The sequence below is a fragment of the Corvus kubaryi genome, unplaced genomic scaffold (assembly GCF_017639235.1).
Source record: "Corvus kubaryi isolate FWS band 111438036 unplaced genomic scaffold, C.kubaryi_AGA036_p1.0 split3-73, whole genome shotgun sequence".
NCBI lineage: Eukaryota > Metazoa > Chordata > Aves > Passeriformes > Corvidae > Corvus > Corvus kubaryi.
This window is the reverse complement of record NW_024582091.1, coordinates 29,580,058-29,601,315: the sequence shown is the minus strand read 5'-3', so window position 1 is coordinate 29,601,315 and position 21,258 is coordinate 29,580,058. Positions and strand designations below refer to the sequence as shown.

The 21,258-nt window shown below is 38.5% G+C and overlaps 1 protein-coding gene across 1 annotated transcript in view; it reads right to left on the bottom strand.

The window, feature by feature from the left end:
• Positions 1-21,258, bottom strand: part of SLC35F1 (solute carrier family 35 member F1) — a 230,614-nt gene that overhangs the window by 10,469 nt on the left and 198,887 nt on the right. Inside the window, exons 5-7 of the mRNA XM_042016858.1 lie at positions 20,093-20,249; positions 15,816-15,868; positions 11,131-11,285 (exon numbers count right to left, since the gene is read on the bottom strand). Coding sequence (XP_041872792.1) covers positions 11,131-11,285; positions 15,816-15,868; positions 20,093-20,249 — 365 coding nt within the window. The remainder of the gene's footprint in view (positions 1-11,130; positions 11,286-15,815; positions 15,869-20,092; positions 20,250-21,258) is intronic.

The window sequence follows — 21,258 nt, the reverse complement described above, 5'->3', positions numbered from 1 at the left end:
CACCCTCAATATGACCTAACTCAGATGAAATGCTGTCCATTACTATGGCTTATGCTGAATTGCAAATGTTGCATAGAAACCATGATGAGAAGATGACACATTTTCTGTATTTGCAAGTTGATTCTGCTCTACTGCTTGCTTGTTTTACTCCATGTAAGACATACTGATCAATGCTGTCTGTCATACAGCAGCACCCTCTCTTCCAGTTCTTGCATGATATTTACTGGTGAGCACAGTTCAATTGGTAAAACGGTAGTCAGTGGGAAATTCCTAAGCTTTCTTACCTTTTAGATGCTGAGGTTATCTACAGGGGAGAAAAATGAGGAAGGTTTACTGGAAAACTGTCACCACAAATTCTGTTAAAATTTAGGAAACTTAATAGATTTCCTGGAATTCATTGGTGAAACGAAACAAACTTATGGAGAAAACTGATAGCATTGGGAAAAATCTCTGAGCTTGACATAGGCAGCTGTAAGGCAAATACTGATTTTGCACAAAGCTGCATGATTTCATGCTTCTCAAATGCTATAATTAGAAAAAATTAATGATAGCCTGTCCTTTCTAAATACATGCCTGCTAGGGCAAAATGTTTGTGGGAAATGGCTTATCTTCCTTTCCTGAGTGCTGGGAGGGATGGGAGTGCTGCTTTCTCTTCTGTTTCCCTTTGTTGCCTCTGCCGTAAGATGTAGAGAAAAAACGAGCCTGTGTTCAGTACCCCTGCGGTACCAGCAGTCTGTCTAATTAAAAAGTGCAAGGTAGAATGAGTCCTGCAATCTGTTTTAGTCTCATCTGTGTAGGAAAGAGATTTTTATGTGAAGTTAAAACACTTTTATTACATTGCTCTAATTTCCTGTGAGCATCCTTACTGTGGCATAAGGGGGCTTCATTTCTTGTTATTTTATATCAATTACTTGGCAAGAAAGTGGTAAAGGACATATCCTTTAGGATGATCTTAATAGAAAAAGGAGGAGCACAAAAGAAAAGCTTGTAAAATCAATTTCCCCTCCCCACTTTTACCTTTCAATATTCTTTGTTGGTTTGCCCTACCAGCTGCCAGCTGCCATGTGTGTTTTTGGGTTTGTGTGCAAGTATTTAATATATTAGCAGCTGTCTGCTGTAATTGATTCTCTATTACTGTACATGAGGCTAATTGTGCTCAGTGTGTTCAGAACCAAGGTTACAATAACTGATTCATCTTGGATTCTTTTTTCACATTTTTCTGCTGAATCTAACAATATATTCCTGTAGAAATTCCCTCCCAGATGGTGTCCTTTTCTCCTGGCAATACAAATGGGGAGCACTCCTACCCTGAGAAACAAGGACTATGCAGCTGCAGTTATCACCATGAGTGACCATGCCAGCTGTCTGGAGGGAGTGTGACATGGCTGTTTCACGTCAGGGTTCTCTGTAGTGTAACACATTTGCTGCTGGCAACAAGAGGCCAAATTTCAGGAGCTCCAAGAGCTCTCAATTGAGTCAACTCCCAAGGCAGGCACATGAGGCAATCAGAATGGAGAGCGTGTCCTAAACTGTTGAATCCAACCCCCATTATTGCTTACAATCAGATCCCATATTCCATCTGGCAAATCCTTCTCATGCAAGCATTATTAGGGCTTTTTTTCACTTCCCACTAACCTATTTGAAATTGTTCTGGAACCTCCCTGCTATGATACCCAAAAAATCCCCCCTAATTTCTACACATTCTCAGTTTCTGCCCATATGTTCTTGTATCATTAGATCACATAATTCTCATTTTCTCCCTGTGAATTTGCAGATTAATTCATACATGTTAAGGTTCCATAGTCCCTTCCAACCTGTCAAAGCTATGTTACATACAATAAAGATTTTTTGGGGATCTGCATATTCAGTACATTGTTAGCAGACACATGGTTGCTCAGTCAAGGCTTTGCAGCAGATAAGAGAAACAGCCCTGTTTGGTGCTCTTGAGCTGACAGAAAAAAAAATCTATAGCTACAGCTAGCAAAGTGCTGTCCCTGAGATGGTAAGTTGTCCTGTCCTATGGCATTAGCACTTCTCCATCAATACCAGAAATACCTAGACAGACTCATTTGGAAACAGCTTTGTCACAACCATGCTCAAATTCTTCCCATCTGTTGCCACAGACACTGCCTCGCACTCTGTGCTTCACAGCATTTCTCAGTGTCAGCCAGTTCTAGTTGCCTGATTATTCTAATTCTTCTTCCTACTGAGGGTGCCAAATCTATTACTACAGTTGCTACACAAGACTGGTCTTCAGACCAACTCTTTGGGACCTCCATCAGTGAGCTCCTTCAAGCAAGCTATTTCTCTCTCAGTGCATTGCCTTGTCCTTTATACTCATTAGCCAGTTTCTCACCTGGCTTCCAATCTTTACACCACTAATTCTGTTCTTTATCTTAACTGATAATTTTCTGTGCTGCACTGTTCAACAGATCTACCATTTGACTTCTCTCTACAAAAATCTGTTAAATTATCAGACAGACATCAGATTTAGAATGGATTATCTGTCTTTTGTGAACCAGCTTGCATTTCATCCAATTTTCCATCTATCTCCATGCCCCTAATTATGTCTACTTCCGATTTTATTGTCTACTCCATATCAAATTATTCCAACTGTCTATATTCATAAGCTTTGAAGCATTCAGATTATTGCATTCTGTTTCCACTTCTGACGTAGTAATTTCCATTTTTATTAAAGATGGTGCATTGCCTTCGCACTTAACTCTCATCTTTACTGAATATGACAGAAGGTCCCAATTTTATTTTGGTGCCAAGAAAAAGGTAGTTTAATTTTGGCCTCCACTGTCCTTGCATAGCAAAACTATTTCTTCTCTTAATATACAAGAAGAACTTTTCACTGCTTTTTTCTTCATTGCCAAGCTTGGTTTATCTTGTACAGTAATTAGACTTCACTCCTTTTCTTTTTTACCTGCACAGTATTAGTTTTCTTTTGTGATTCCTTGTTTTCTGTTTATTTCTAACAATTTTTTAAAGAGATCGTTTGTTTGCATCTGGAGCTCTCCCCTACAAATTGTCCTCTTGTCCTTAAGATATAAAATTCAGATTACTTTAAGTCAAAGCTATTAAAATCTCCTTCAGACCCATTATGAGCCTTCTTAGCCTTCTACCTTGCTAAACTTAACCCATGTAGGTGGTGGGAATAATTCCAGTAGTTTAGTCCAGCTAATGAAATTGCTTGTCAGCAGTGCTGATTGTCCAACATCTATCCCATACCATGGGTTTGAAAACTTCCAGTTTAGTGGGAAGGGGGAGTTTAGACAAAAAGAAGATATTTTTTGTAGATGTTCTAGAAACTAATGAAATACTCCACTGCTTAGATTGAAAACATGTAGAAGTGACATTTCCTAACTGATGGTTTTTTTGCATATTGATCCATTCCTCCATTTTGGTAGGAAGTAGAAGCTGATGTGGATGCTTTAACCCTGTGTGTCTGTAGCATTCACTGATTTGGCTGGTAGGAGGCACAACTGGAATAAGCACTTCAATCCAGTCATACACCAAAACAGATTTTACGTATGTTCCTTCCCGGCAGCTCATAGACCATGGCATAATTTGTAAGCCAGACATAATCCTTTGCACACTTCCACCTTCTTTTCCGGTCACTTATTGAAATAAAGATGAACTAAGTTCTGTAACAAATCTCCCAATTTTGTAATGAAATGATTGTATTTAACCCTTAGCACTTTCTTTCAAAGATGATTCTGTCTACATCTCTGAGGAACTTCAGTCTTTATTTCCATATGCAAAGGTGAAAATAGCATCCAATTAAAAGAATCATAATTTGAAAATATTGCAGATTTTCAGTAACTGAAACTTGTTTTAGCTTTTGAATGCAACTGCTGCCTTGCTAATTCATGACTTTTTTTTTTTTGTCTGTCTCCTCTGGGTTGCAAATTATTACTGAGATATGTAACTCAACACATTCATTGTACTCCCTTGTCTTCAAATGTATGCTTGTCTTGGGAAATGCTGAGGTTCTCATTTATGCTGATTTTTTCCCTAGCAAGTAATTATGAAACTTAGCCCCTTGGTCTTTGTTTTCATATTCATTGAACATCATTAAGAAAAAGTATGTTGTCAGTAAGATCCATATCTTTAGACAGGATGAGTTTATTATGTTTTTTCTGCCTGCATTTTTTCTTGTGATAAAGAAAAAGGTACTTATTTGCTACAATATTTTTTGCTCTGCAGTTTGCAATCCATTTTCTGGTTCTTTGATATTATGCATTTTTTATTCTGTGATCCCCAAGATTTCCTTTTTCAGCCCATATTCACCATCACCTTTAAAATCAATATGGTTTCGTTGAAGATTTATTATCCAAGAGTTAATTCCAATAACAGGAATATTTCCCCTAATGTGTTCAAACTCTCATACTGTGTAGGAATTAAAAGATACTTATTTCCTTCAGATTGTAACAATTATACTTCACAATCTACTCTTGTGGTATATTTAAGAGAACTCTGAACAACTTTTTACTTATATTAGAACACAAAACTAATTCAAACAAGCAGTATGAGATGGCTGTTACTTGTTTCCAAGGGCTCAAAGCCCATTGTTACAACACCTGGCTTTGTGTACACCTTCCAGTTAATAATATCAAATGAATAACTCCAAATGAAAATGACTGACACGTGGAGGCTACATGCTAAACATAAGGATACCACTGCATATTCCAGTACCATGCTGTTGCCTCCCCTTGGCTGTTCTAGCCCTCACATGTCTGAAGTGTTGTTGAGCTTGAGTGCAGAGGTGGGAAGAGAAGGGACTTCTGGGATCACCTCTTCTGACTTGGACAGCAGTGACTTCAAATTACATGCAAACTGAAACAGCATCCTGAACTACCCCTCCTCCCCACCAACATACCAATTCCCTAATAATTTCTTCACTAGTCCCATAAATTTTACATTTTAACATTTGAGGTATGCAGGAAGATTGTGACACTGAGACACAGAAAGATGTGATTCAAAAGTTACCCACAATAAAAGGGGGGTGGTGGTGGTGTTTCCTTTGGAGTACTCTGAGATCAAGATGTGCTTACTCAACATTTCTGTTTTGATAATTAGGCCTTTCCAACAAAAATGCATTTTCCTAGAAAACTTCAAATCAGTTCTGTTGTGTGCAGACTTCTAACATGAGACCAAAGGAAAAAAATCCCAAGCTAAAAGCACTGAAAACAAGCTAGAAAACTTGACATTTATGATGAGCTAGTGTCTGAAAAAATATATTTGAAATTGAAGCTTTTATCATAACTCCTGCAATACGAATGCCACATCATTTACACCCTTCTTGATGGCTTCCAAAGAGTGAGTATCCATGTTTCACTATTCATGCTTTGCAACTAATGAATCTATTGCAAGATAGCACTGTGAAAGGAAGACATCCTTTTAGAAATGCAGCATTTTGAAAAAGCTGCCATATCTGCGCTGTGTTGTTAAAAATTTATCAGGCCGTGCAATATCTTGGTGGGAGGCATTTAGTTTTCCAGCTTCTACTCTTTTCTGTCATTTTACTTCATAGCTTTTTTATTGTATGCCATCCTGCACCACCACAAAAAGGATGAGTGGATGGGGCCCTTTCTGTCACAGTAATTCAAATGCGACCTAAGACACACCTAACTCCTTTCCACCTCAAGCTTTTAAAATACAGACACCTAACTATTCTCTAATTGACTATAATTTGGAGAAGGAAATTCAAATAGCTAACTAATGAAATAAATAAATTTAAAGAAATGTGAAAAAGAAGATTTTGAGATGCTGCTTCGATGAAAGGGGAGCAGACTTGTTGAGAGGGAGTCCCCATGTAAGAAATTTAGTACTTTGGAAAAGGAAAGGAAACATGAATTTCGGTTTTTGCACATTACCAATGACATAAAGAATTAACAAGTAATATCCTCATTATTATCAAAGGCTTAGAAGTATTCACAAGGATAAAAGCCCTGTGCAATTAAATTCCATTCAAACAGAAAATTTATGGGCCAAGCAGCTTGCATACCCAATTTCATCAGGAAAGTACCTTAAAGTATATGACTGAGGAAGTAATAGTGTAAAAAACTAGTATTTTAGCCTCTACTGCCTGTTCCACTAGAAATAATGATGCACCACTGACAGCACCACTGACAACACCACTGTCAAAGTTTAAAATAGGTCAGTGTTAGTTCCCTAACAAGTGCAAGCAAAGAATAGGATCTTACTGACTTCAGCTTATGCTTTCAGGGAAGTTTAAAAAAAAAGGTGAGAACATAAACTGAAGTATTTTCTTAGTTAGATCAGAGGTTTGGGAAAAATCTCTCAGATGTTTATGGATGTCTGTGAAATAAAAATCAAAGTAATAAACAAACAATCCTCCCCCAAACCAAACCAACTTTATTTAACTCCTGCTATCAACCCACAGACTTTGTATCCATCCTGCTTCAACAAAACTCAGGACTGCCTGAAGCATATAGAGTCACAATAAGGTTTCATCTGTATAGTCATGAAACCGAATTTTTTTGAAGATTATTCCTTGAGTGGCAGGCTTTCCTAATTTAGGAAAATGAACTGAAGTGCACCAAAGACAGCAGGAGATCTCACACTGGCTTCAGTGAGATTCATATTTCTAGCAAGGCTCACATTTTCACTACAGTGAAGACTATGTAAATTCCAAATTCACAGGCATTGCTTAGGATCTGTGCTGGCAAAAAAGAACCTGGAACCCCCTTCCCCCAGACTGCACCCTTTCTTCTCCATTTAGTTAAACCCCAGTCTCCTGCATGGCTTATTTCTTGATGTAATGGGAAGGCTGTCATCTGCTCCCTTCCATTGGAGGGATGCTGTCAGAATTAGCATTGAAAAGTAATTTTTAGAAACATTAGTGAATATCAGCAAATGAGGTTTCACCCAGCATAATTTCACATTTCTGGTTCTGAAAGGTTTTGAGTATCATGTTTATCTGTGCATCCAAGTCCTTTGCACAGATACTCTCTGAGATTCTAAATCAAGATGCATGGCTTCCCTGATTTATTATGAAATACATGCATTTTCTTCATTAGGGAATTGCTACTATATCCAGAAACTCTGGGTTTTTATATCTGCATCTTGGATAAAGTAATGAATGAATTTGCCAATGCATAATATAATTGATTGTGCTTGGCTTGCTAGGTAATGATATAATATAGTGTGACTCAACCTGCTGGTCCAGGACACAATCAGTATTCATGCCCTAGCTCCTGGAAAATATAAAATAAACTGCTTAGATTATTTAGTGAGAACCCAATTTGCTTAGAATGAGTACAGACAACACAGAGCTTGCAAAGGAAAAGTAATAAGTCTAAAGTTCACATAACAAAAGAGCTAAGGCTAAGACTGAAATGTAGAAAAGAATAGCCTTAAGAAAAAATGCCCCCATATTTATACAAAAGTTCTAACCCTGTGCACCCGGAGAGGCAGCCCTGAATTTTTTAGCACCACTCGTGTCCACGTATCCATAACAAAGAACGGCCAAGGACAGTCCTGTTACTTGTGCTAAAGTAGGAGGTAAAATGAGAGCAGACAGCTAGGAAAGTTTTGAACATAAAAACTGTATAATACATGTCAATATGGTGAGAATTAAAAAAAAGTATTGAAGATATGGTGTTGTATACTTAAATGCTATGGCAGTGGTGGATATTGAGCTACCAAAGTGGGCAGACACATTTCTCCATCTGCTGGAATATTTGGAATCAATTACCGATTACAGAAGAACTAGACAGACAGCTTTTATTTGGGGGATGCAAGAAATTTTAAGAATGATGCATTACAATCTAGTAATCTATCTCCAATTGAAAGCTATATATTATCACATTTTAATGCAATAAAATCTTGAACATTTAACATCTTGAATTACATGTATATCACCAGAGTTGTGTCAAGTTAACAAGCTGAATATCTGGCTTCCATGGGCCTGGGAAGTGTTCAATGTGCTAGGAAGATGCCTGCATGTGGGGTAAGACTAGAGATGCAGCTGTTTATCAACTCACTCATGTCTTGCATGTAATGATGTTGCAAGGCTGTATTATACAAAAATGAAATGCTAATGAATCAAAATACTTCAAAGGCAATCTTCTCTTTAGTTTGGTTTCAAAGGCTCTAAAGCCCAGTTAAACTTGTTTCCTGCATTGTCCATGGATTTTCATAGATTTACTGCTAAGGGTGCAATAAACCTGTCTGGTGATAAAAGTAGCAGCACAGGGAAAAATCACAACTGTTTCTTGAAAGCCTCATAAAATGACATTCTGCAAGGGACACTAAACCACTCAGTTGATCCTACTTCAGCATAAACCCATTTCCTTCCCAGTGAAGTGGGGCTGTGCCCATTGGCCCGTGCAGCAAAAAGCAGAAGCAGCTGCATGAGACGTACAGCTGGGCTAGGAATGAAACAGCTCTTTAAAAGCTAGGAAACAAGCAAGTGTACACAGTCCTAGGAGGGGAATTAATTTAGATCACTTAATGCTAACATATCAGACTTCATTATTGAGTGCAAGTTACACATTTCACAGTTCTGCTTCCTCAGATAAAATGCTACCTGATAGCAAGCCAGAAAGGAAAGGAGGAGGTCATCTAAGGATAAAAACATGGTAAGTAAAGAGGAAACCAAATAACTAAGTGGAGTTTTAAATCTAGATCTTCGCACACAACCTCTCTCTTCAAATTTTGTCTGCAATGTAAGTTTGAAGGGTGTGAAAGGAGACACTGACAGCTTGAGAAGTTGATGCTACATTTCAGGTAAAGGTCCTTTCACAAAGCCCTGATAAAGGTCTTCTCTTTATCAACACTTCAGCTGGGAAGAACAAAGGAGAGACACGTGAATTGTATGGATCTCAGGATGAGTACAAATCACAAAAGAAATGCAGTGATGAAAAATGTCAATGCAGGCTTGCTATCTATGGGGTAACTGGCTTTCTAGAGAAGCAGAGACAAAAGCATTGCACCAGGTGCTGGAGGGACCAGGACCTCAAGCTGAAGGGGCTGTCTCAGAGAGGATGAAATCCAACCAGATGGAGGGACCAGGACCTCAAGCTGAAGGGGCTGTCTCAGAGAGGATGAAATCCAACCAGATGAGGTGCAGAGAAGGACTTGCTCTGATCAGTGAAGTAGGGACTGAGAGAAAATACGATTCCTCTCTACTGATGTACCAATGGAATAAATGCCATGGAGATGAGCATTCTTCCTGCTAATGGATACTCTTGGTAGGAAGATGAATGGACCAAAACCAGGCACAAGTAAATTTATGCTGGAAATAAGGAGGTTTGTAACTATTGGAGAAGTAATGTTCTGAAAGTCTGCCAAGGACAGCAATGGGGGCAAAAAACCTAAATAGGTTTAAGTAACAGTCTGATAAGAGTTTATGAGAGTGACAGCATGATATATACATCAACCATAGGAGAATGAGATTTTTGGTTTTCTAATAAGAAGAGCAAGGGGCAGAGGGGACCATCAGTTACTTCAGATGTGGAACTCAACCAGTTTATCAGGACACATGCTGAGATGGATGCTTTCAACCAAAAAACATTTCAGTTCTGAGCCTTCTACTCTTGAGCACTTTTTCCATACAGTCTTAAAGAGAGACCAAGATGCCACTATGGATGAGAGCTGACATGCACTTACTGCAGAAAGATGGGTGTCAATAAAGCTGAAAATTCTGCCTTCCTGGCTCTGCTAATGTATCCATCAACTAGACACAGGGAAGAAATCAAACTTTTTATGTGCCTTTTGCCTTTCAAGTGCCTGAACTTTAAAGCTTGCATTTGCAAAATTGCCTTTTTTGTTATGTTTGAGCAATGCTGAGCACAGAGCTGTCCAACCTCTGCTGCCTTTTGAGTCTCTCCCTCTATCAGAGTTTGATTTTGCTAGTACCACTGTTTTCAGAATCACATTTGCCTTTTACAGTGTAATTTAGTAATTTTTCTTAGAAACAGTGGACTAACACCACTAAATATATTTATCTGTGGTACCAAATAATATTGCTAGGAACAGATAACAGTTTTCAGCTTATACCTAGTGTCAAACACTTTGGGTTTGAAGCATGAGGCAGAAAGAAGGAGAAACCACATCACCATGAGACAGAGCTGCAAAGCAGCAGACAATTCCCACACTGTGTTTTCAGTCAAATTTTTGTTTCTATTCTTGCTTCTCTTCTGCCTTCAAAATTCTCAAAGCCAAAAAAACCAAAATAAAAGACAATAGTGACGAACAATTTTGTGTTGGACTCTGAAGCTTCGAACTTTCACTGTCTCATTCAGATTCATTCAGGTACTATTACTATCACAAAATCTGATTTGAGTTGATTAGACACTCAGAATTTTAAGCCTTCTTTTGCCTAACACTTCTAACACAATTTTAGCTATCAAGAAACCTCCCTCCTATGAATAAATGATGATACAAAGCAATTGCTTCCAGCACCACAATGTCATTTTCACAGGATGGACACTGTGGGGGGGATACTTGTCAATAATGAAGTGCCATTCCTTGTAACTGGAGGTCAAATGTGGTTCTGTACAACATGGTGTTTTAAGTATTAGAGGACCTGGGAGGTCAAAGTTTGACTTCAACACAAATATGCTGCACATTTTGGCATTTACAATAAGAGGCAAGCCACTGGTATGGCCAACAGAAAGGTGTAATATATGGACAATTTAGTTATAAATTCAGAATCAGTATGAATGAAACAACCTTATTCCCAGGCAAAAAAAATCTATGGGAATTTTGGGAGAGTCCTTCCCTTCATGCTGCCACCTTAGGTCTGTTCACAGCAGTTGAAAGTTACCTTTGATAAGTAAGATGAAATTATTGATGCAGTGGCTGATGCTTTGATAAGTAAGATGAAAATAATGATGCAGTGTAGCCACTGCATCATCAGCCACTGAATCATAGCAGGTACTCAAATCTTAAAACTTATAACAGAAAGACCAAATGAGCTCAAAATTATAAAATAAAATTGTTTTTAGTGTAGGAAGCCTGAAGTAAAAAAATCAACTTGCACTTTTACTGTTTAGACCTAGCAAAGCTTGGAGGCTTCTTTTGTTTCCTTGTTCTGCATTGATGTTTCTTCAGGCATACTGCTATTCCCCAAATACATCTCTCATTTCCACATACCTTGTAGTGGAAGAGGAATAATCCACAGAAGAGGCTGTACAGGTCAGCTGTGAGTAGGGAGAGGTTGACTGCAGTAGCACTGGTTTTCTTTATGACCACTGGCATAAAGCTGTAGAGGCCAAACATACAGGCACTAAAGCCGACGTACAGCAAACCTGCAGAAGAGAAACAAGAAGCAAAGTGACCTTCCACAGCCTGCAGAAATGACTTTGTTAGGAGGAGGAGGGGTGTGTTTTAGGAGAAGAAAGAATAATGCTTTGTCAAAGAAACATTCCAATTAATAGTATACACATATAGAGAGAGTGAAAACCAACAGTGGAAATGATGTCCTTTGGGATCTCCATAACAGCAGAGTTGTTTCAAATTGATGTCTTATACTTCCAGTGACTACTTCATGTCCAACATGAATTTGGACATAATTATGCATTTGGACATATCAAATCTAGTCTCTTAAGGAGCTGAATGTCACCAACATCAAGTGAGTTCATTTGAGTTGGATGGAGCACACAGTATTTTCTGTGAATGGACCCAAAAAATGAATGCAAAATTATTTGCAGAGGAGTTAATGAGCAAATGGATGAATGCATGAGGACAGCACTCAAGTGTCAGAGGTCCTAGTCCTACTTTGCCACCAAAACTGACAAATCACTTTATAGTTTTGAACCTCTGTTCCTCTACTCCTTTTTGTCTGCCTTCCTTAATAAAGCTTTTGTGAGCTGAAACTCTTTCCTGTCACATGTTTACAGATTGCCTCACACAAATTAGATTGTTAGACGCTAATATAATAAAAATACATTACAGTGAAAATCTAAATAAATTTAAAACCCTAAATAACTTACTGGAAAAGAATTAATTGCTTGAGTTATTACTTGATAAATCCCAAGGCAAATTAATCAATATGAAGTTAAAAAACCAGCAAACATTTTACTCATCTGCTCTCATGCAAATTATATTTCTTAGGCTGCCGTATGCTACAGAATTCCCAATGGATATGTGCATGAGCCTAAATTTAGACTGATGCTAGCTCTTCAGAACATGTTGTTATCGGCTAAAAGTTGTAGAAAATCTGATTGCCAAAGTCCTCTAAGGGACTAGAAAGGATAAAAAAAATAAAAAGGCCATATAATGGACATGTATCGGCATATGGGTCCATCTAGTTAAAAATTCTTTAGAAACGCTATCTAAAGGACAAAATCGGCTGTGACAGATTGAATCCTTTAGAAACGTATGAACTGAAGTGTACATTCAACTGAAACAAATTCAGCAGACACAAACTATCAGTGTCCATAGATGTTATGGCACGATAAGGAATTTGAGTTTATATTCAGAATATGGACCATCATGGTAAAAAACTGATTTTACCTATAGGTAGCAAATTCATAAGGCATGCATTGTAAACTGGTAACAGATTTAAGTTCTGGGCAGTGCTTGAAAGGTGCTTTATTCAAACTCTGCAACTCTTCTGTAGCAGGCAAATGATTGCACCATATGGAGTGTAGTTTTGGTGAATGGGAAATTGTTTGCATACAGGAGCATTAAGCCAGCTTTTCTTTCAGGCTTAAGAAGAACAGGTCAGGCACTAAAGCCATTCTGGATCAGAAGTCAGCATTGTCAAAGAACACTCTGCAAATCACCAGGTGGTCCGCCAAGCCTCCTGTTGTCTGGATTGAACACAGCTTTGCTGGTTTATGTACTCAACTTATGGTATAATTTTATGGTACTGCCTCGGCGTTCACATTATTTGACAGACAACTACATGGACTTCACATGCTGCTTTTCCAAAGGGCATTTCAGTTCCAGTGGAAAATTGCTTGAACTGTAGCTGTCTTAGCAGAGGTGAATATAAAGTGGCATTTAATTTACAGCTTAAAAATACATGTAAAATCCACCAGCTGGGTGGCATTTAGTGGTGATAATAAAAACTGAAATTAACATCATATGATTTTCAGATATTGCTTCTTAGAGGGCCGGTTCTGAGACTAAAAATATGTTTTAAGTCAGCAGCTTGAAGCCTCAGCCTCCTCAGGTACCCATGCAGTGCAAATAGCAGCCTTGGGAATTGCCACTAGTGCTGCAGTCCCAGCAGATTCCAGAACCTCTCTGGGCAACTTGCTCTGCTGCCTGCCTGTCCTCAGTGTGAAGATTTTCCTTTTATCCAGTCTCAATCTGTCATTTGAACTTCTGCCTGTTGTCTCTCATCCTCCTGTGAAGACCTCAGCTCTGTCCTTTTGATAACCTCCTTGTAGGTAACTTCTTTTCCACAGGCTGAACGAGCCCCAGTCCCTCAGTATTTCTCCATTTCTCTTTAGACTTGCTGTCTTCACACAAATGGGCAGGATCTGTCCCTAGGGACCATTCTAAAATAGCCTAAATAAAGTACCATTAAGACCAACCTGACTTGAGAACTGCTGGTCTTGTTCCTGAGCATGCTGGTTGAATGTTGCACGGTGCAACGATGCACAAATGTTGCCTTTGTGCTTTTACTCCAAAAGCAAATGTTTAATTGGCGTGAAATGGAATCAGTTATGATCTTTCATACTATCTTGGAACCAAGACCATTCAGAAATATTCAAACCCCCAGTAACAAAGGGAACTTCCTTGGAGCTTCAAACGGGCTTTTCTCTTAAATAAAACTGATGTGAATTTATTCCTTACTATTTCATCTATTGCTATAAAACACATCATGGTCTCATATGAAACCACTCAGTCAAAAATATTTAATCATCCTCCTTTCAGTCTGGTTGTCAGCAAGTATTAATACTTAAAACCTCAAGGATTCAAACAGAGCTACATTGATTCACACTAAGTGTGAAGATGATGATATGTATCAGGGCAATTTCCAAAATTAACACCAGGAGGGCCACAGCCTGTTTTAAACATGATAGACATAACAGATTGGCTTTAGATCTTTATATTTAAAAACCATTTGCATCAGTTAAAAGGTAGCTCATCCAATCTCAAAAGCACAATTATGGCAGATGGCAACGGGCCACCTTGAGTTATTTATTAGGTTGCCTGCTGTGACTTTATCACCACAATTTGGATGGCTGATGATTTAACTCTGCTGGACTGCAGGTTTGAGTCTGTCGCAGTGGATAACTACTCTGGACAAGGCTGTGAACTCCCTGACACAGATTTGTCAATCACTTGTCGACAATCTTGTATCACTGCCAATGCAATGAAAAGTACACCAGGTGCACTGAAAGACACGGGAGAACTACAGAACTGTCACCATTTAATCCATGTTCAACTACACCACATTTCCAATTATTGCTATAAGAAAACAAGTACATCTCTATGATGCTTTTGCTAAGATGATCTCAGCCTTGTGAAGCATAAGGACTCTTCAGTATTAGTAATCAACTTTCAATGACATTTTAGCGGCATTACAGATGAAGTAAGACCTTATTTTAACAGCACATTTCACTGATATTGAGTTAGAACAGAAATCTCACAGAAGTATATACAACACTTACATGGATAATAGATTAATTCACTACGACCACTGCTAGTTCCATCAGTACCAGATTAATTATGTCCCTAAGCTCCTTCTCATGAAATGTAAACAAACACTGATGCAATTATGCTAATTATCTCAGATTAAAGAAGGCCAATACACTTATAGTACACAGTTGAGAGTGTTTCTCCATGGATACTTTAAATTGATTTGTCACTTAGTTTTTCAGCTCAACCATCAAATTTCCAAGATTTCCAGCTGCAGTGTTTTGTGAAAAATGTGCTGTATTTATCAAGGTTTAGGACAATGAAAGGAAATTGTGAATTAAGTTTAAAGAAACCAGCTGTATTCCATAATTTGTATCCGCTCCCCTCAGGGATTCCCCACATAATCAGTTGGTTTTGCACACTTCTGAGTTTCATTTTGATGTTCAGTCTGAAACTAGGCAAAGACTGATTGTCAATGGACTGCCAAAGCTTGAATCCTCTGCAATCAATCAGATCTATGCTACTAGTATTCTTTTATTTCTTCTATTGTCATAAATAGCGGAAGAGTGATTACAGGGACTCCCCATAATATCAATTTGCTTTTAAAACAAATAATTCATTGGACGAATTAGAAGGGAGACATAAACTCAGCTTCCAAACTGAAACAGGAAAATGCAATCCCTGCTTGGCAGAACACCATAACAGCTTCACCGGGCACGATGCTCCCAAAGCTTGTCTAAAGGACACATCTGCTATATTCTACCAGGACTATTTGGAAAGCAATTAAACACTTCCATACAGAAATGCTCCCCCTGGAAGTGAGTTTATGAGGCTATAATACGCACTGCAAGTACTTTTTTAGGTTTTTTTGTTAGGTTCCATTTTCTTTCTTTGGCTTTTGTTGAAAAGGTTTGGCTCTTAATGACTACCTCATTTATTGTCCCATGTTGCACTGAATCTTAGAATTGGAACCCCATTATTGTTTTACTTCATGGCTGTCTGAATGATTACCTTACAGCATTCATAAGCTTAACCTAATGGTGCAAGGAGGGCATAACACGGTGCTGAAGGACAGACCATTTAAGAACAGTTATGAGGCATGTGGCTCAACCCTTGGCAGTAAACAGTAGAAAAGTCACAAACATTGGCTCCCCTGAAACTCTGTGGCCACCTCCCCAAACACCGGTTGTCTCCATGCCTCCTTCAGCAACTATCTTCAATGAGGTAAAGTGTGTTCTTACCTATTTGCCAATCCCAGGGGACTTTCAACAGCTCTTTGTGTTCCATGATTGCACTAGAAGAGAAGAGAAGGCAGAATTTGATGGAGGAGAACAGAAGTTAAATTACTTCCACTCATTCAATTCAAATGCTGGACAAAACAACATAAATAACTTTATAACAAAAAATCCCTGTAGGAACCGAATGCAATCAGAGTTTGCTAACCCACTCTGGCATTATCCCTGTGCCTGTGTATTTGAAAGATCTTCAGGGCAGTAATCAGATGTAATAGCATACAATTTGCCCTGGTTTATTTTCAGCTTTATATATACACCTGCTCTACATGACCATTCCCCTAAATGCTCAATCCCCTTGTACTCTTCTGACTTAATATTCTGAAAGCTTTTGAATGTTAATTATTAATAATGTATCTATCTGAGTTATTCACACTTCAGAGTAGCTCTGCAGTGTAAAAAAAAATAGATATCACAGACTGGCTTTGGGAAGCATACTGTGATTTGTTACACACTGAGAGAAACCAAATAGTCGCAGCAGTGAAAGTCAGGATAATAAGCAAAGGATGGGCAAACCTGCAAAAGTCCACTTTCAATATCTTGTAAATCTTGCATTGTACATTAATATCAAAATCACAGATCCATAAAATTCTAAGGTGGCAACAAGTCCAGGCAAACAGACCCTTGGAGATAAGGTATCTCCCAAGCTCGGTCTTCACTCAGGTAACTGCTTTCTCTATCTGTGTGATTTCCAGATAAATCCTGCTGTGCAGAACTCTGCATGCTGGTCTGAGCCCTATTTTAAACAAGTATAAAACATGGAATTATACAGATTGAAAAACAAATTACCTAGTACAAAAGGTGGCATGTGGAAGACCAAGTCTAATAATAAAACTACAGGAGCTCAGCACCTTCCAGATTAATCTAGCCTAAAGAGTTGCATGCTGGAAATTCTAATTTGCTTGCTGCTGATGTGTGGCAAATCTAATACTGTGTACAGAATAATAAGACTATTTTGTCTGCAAAATAACTAAATGACAGATGTCTTTGCATGCATAAGGCATATGTCTCTTTTATCAGCAATTCCTGAAGAATATAATGAAAACAAACTGCAAAGTCTCTTGGTCTGGCAAAAAAAATTTCACATAACTTAAACGTAGGAACATTGCTTTCATATTATTGCTTAGCCAATACAAAAGAAGTATAAAACAATATGCTATGGCTTGTGATTCCTTATGATCTGTGAAACAAAGAGGAGTGAGAGAAACTTTGCCAGAAGTGGCCATTTAGTGATGCAAGAGGCACTGAAGAATTGGAATCACAAGGACTTTGAAAGGTTGCAGTAGTTGGAGGAGGTCCCTGATGACTGAAAAGAGAGAAATGCAACATTCAGTTTAACACAGAACAAGAAGTATAGCCTGGCCAGCCTTATGCTAACCTTCAGGAAGATTATGGAGCAAATCTTCCCAGAAGCCATTCACAGGAAATGAAGATGATGCCACTGGGAACAGCCAGCACAGACTTCTCAAGAGCAAACCTGACCCAACTGACTGCCTTGAGGTGAGGTGACTGGATCAGTAAATAAAGGAGAAGGAATGGATGAGAGGATGTGTTGTAACCTACTGTAACTTTAGCAAGGTTTCCAACATGATTTCCTTAAAGATCTTTAGAGACTGAAGAGGTATGGATTAGATGGGTGGCCTATCTACAATGTCGTCTAAAGAAAAGGGTGAGAAGAAACCTCATGAATTTCAAGAAAAGCAAATATTAACTCCTGCACCTGGGGTAGAGCAACACTATGAAACAGTACAGGCTGGGAGCTGACCAGATAGAAAGTTGTTTTCTGGTAATAAACCTTAGATTCCTGATGGACATCAACCTGAATTCAAGTCAGCAATGTGTCCCTGGAGCAGAGTAGGCCAACAGCATCCTGAGCTGTGTTAGTAAAAGTCTGGCCAGCAAGCTGAAGGATGTGGTTTGTGAGACAGCAGCCAGAGTACTGTATCCAGTTTTGGGCTGTCCAGAACAAGACAGACATTAACAAATTGAAGGGAATACAGTGGAATTATATCACAGTGGTCAGGGAGGTTGAGCACAGGATGTAAGAGGAGATGCTGAAACAGCAGGGTTTGCTTAGTGTGAAGAAGAGAAGGCTAAGCTGGGGCAAAGGGGGACACGACAATAAATTTTCCATCTTAACTACATGATGTGTAGTTACAGACAATATAGCCATACTTTTCTTGGAGGTGCACAACAGAAGGATGAATGACAATGGACACAAGTTGCAATGTGGAAAACTGATTAAATATCAGGGGGAAAAAATTAGTCAAACACCGGAACAGGTTGCCTATCATGACTGGCAGTTCCATTCTTGGAGATACCAAGAAATCAAGGGAACAAGTTCCTAAGCAACTTGATGTAACTTTGGAGTTAGCTTTGAGTAGGAGCTTGAATCAGATGACCTTCAGGGGGCCATTACAAAGTGGGCCACGTTATGATTATGTGATTCCATCAGATAACCTTAGCTCCATTTGCTGGGTAGTTGTGACATCCCCAACTCTTGTAAACTAATATTCTTCCTCCTTGCTTTAATCACATTCAAAATACTAAGCTTCTCTTTCCACCATGTCTGGGTAATCAGCCAACTCATTAATTCACTGTTTCCCCGGACACCTTAGCTCTTCCTTTGCTGCACAACAGGCATTATATATGTTTATTTTACGTTACAGTCTAAGACTCCTTCAGTTTAGAGGAGCTAAAGGTCCTATATTGCACCAAAGTGGCCAGTAGTGTTTCAAAGAAAGAGCTCTTTGAAATAAGTGATAGATTTAGTTAGATTAAATCTCTGTGAACACTTAACGGTGTGACTTCTGCTATTCATTACAGGTAAAGGTAAGAAAAAGGCACAGGTATGAACTAAGTGTAGTTGGGTCTCCGGAAGGTGCCCAAAAAGCACTATCAGCAAAAAGCTGCAGAGGCCAGTGGAAAAAAACCTGTTGGAGCGAGATTTTGGGCCAAAGGTTGAATAGAAAAACCTTTGGGCTTTCAGCAAAGAATTGGTTTCTTACTGTTTCCTTCCACTTGTGTCTTCTTTATACAAAGATGCCTTGTTCCAAGACCAGCTTCTCACCAGCAAAACGGCTCACAGACCCTGAATTGTGACTAACTGCTTGGGTCACGAGGGAGTAATGGCACAACGATTAAATTCTGGAATACTAGACATTTACATGACAGTTTACACACACAGAGCAAGACAAGGGCATTGCTTTGATGTCATCAGAATCAGTTAGTATCTACTTAATCACAAACACATGAAAAAATGCTTTAGCCAAAGATACTAGGCATGTTTACATGCTCTTAAATTCCCTCTTTTTGAAAAGGGAACTGCTTGTATGGCAGCTAGTTAACATAAATAATTTTAAGACCCTTGTTCAGATCCCAAATAAATAGATAAGCTTTCTAGCTAAAGAAATAGAACTATTGAAGTAGGAATTGATGGGCTGCGTTTTTTTGATTAGTCTTTGTTCTTAAAAGCAGAGTAGCTCAGATCTGTAGAGAAGCAAATTGTTTTGGACTAATAATAAAAATCATTCTGTGTTATAAGCACGGGTGACAGACTTGCACAAAATGCAGCAATCTTGCATGGCTACTTTTACATCAGTCACAGTACTACAACACTGGAAGCCACCTTCCAACTATTAGGCTTGCAGCTGAGATGCTCGTTAGGTACATGTGCATATAGACCAGACCCATAGATCCTGAAATCCATGCAACAATCTCCTCAATACTAAATATTTTTGAATTGAAAAGGCCATTTTCTTAAAGGCTTTTTCATTATTTCCGCCATATCATAATGTAGTTACACAGAACAAGCGAACCAGTAAAATACTTTCTGACGGGATGTGTTTTCTACCTGTTTAGAAATCAAAGCAACTTTTTAAAATTATAAAACAGAACCAGAGGAAGCTGTAGATTTTGTTATTCATAGATTAGATTAACACATGAAGTATCCACTTGTCTTTCAGCACTAAGATGATAGGACATGTCTTCTCACTCTTCATGTGACTACTCGAAGACACTGGTCCTTGAATTAGAGTACTTCAGTAAAAATTTGTGTTACTATTCAAATCACCAATTTGAAATATGAAAACTAACAAAAATTCCAAGATTAGAAGACACCTGGTCCACAGGAAAGGGCTAATTTTGAAGAGGTGGTTAGTGTATCTCAATGCAGGCTACAGCTGCACTTATTTGAATGACTTTGGGGCTCAAACCTGCTCACTTACAGCTGAATTCCACTGAAGAAGGAGCCAAAGAGTCCAATCATGCCCAGGAATTCCACTCGACTCAGATTTCGGACGATGTACTCCTCACAGACGTTCGAGATGCCGTAGAGTGTTGCTCCGCCAAGTACTAAGAGATCCCCTATCAGTTTATTTTCACCTAGGGACAAACAGAAAAAAATCAGAATGCCTCTAAACAACCATCTTTTGTCCAAAACCATTGCAAGTTCTTCCCTGCAGACTTAATTCCTTAGTCACTAAGTAGCCCTTATATGGGTTAATAAAATGAATGCAAATGTTCTGTCATTTTAACAGTTTTCATTCAATACACCAGCCAAGTCTAGAAGAGAGAAAGGGAGAGCATATTCCTTGCTGTAGAAAAAAGAAGCCAAAAAATGCCGAAAAACTTGTAAAAAAAAGTATAGAATCCAAGTGACACTCTTCAGAGACTAATCCTTTTTACTTTATTATTACCACCTTTATTTTTTCTTTGCAGAGAGAATGTGACTCAGCTCTATAGAGCAGTTTGCATCCCATCTTGAAATTCAACCAGTCTAAAACTTGTTCAGTACTTAGATCTGAGGACAACTGAAAAATTCTGTGTACCTGTGAAATGAGTGAAGAAATCATTACAACCCAATATTGACCTCATTCTCACATGGAGCTGTTTGACAAGAAAGAGAGGAGGAAGGATGGGGTGTAGACAGGGTGATGATAATGACAGATTTTTAAAAGAGGTTCAATTAACATAGCAGTACCTAACTCATGCAAAGATCAACAAGATGTATTGTCAATACATTCAGGTATATAGAATTACTAAAAAACTTTTTTATCAAAGACTGTTTGAAATCTTTTTAAGTCTTGGAAGATTTTATTATTGGGTGTTGGGGAGAGCTACAGTGACATTTGATCAAGTTCCAGCTTGAAAACTGAGGCCCTAGCTTTGCAAACTGGTGCATGCAATTCCCTCTGCACATATGGCTTGTTAAATGATTTCTACAAGAGCTACAGCTTCACAAAGCTGTCAGATATTGCTGCAGAACCATATTCTGAAAGGCTGGATATAATGGATTTTTCTTTGAAAAGTTTCAACAGAAATGTGGAAGTACTAAACTGTATTTTTGTACTAGTTTGAAAACAAACCAGTGGGAGGCACTAAGTCAGAATAA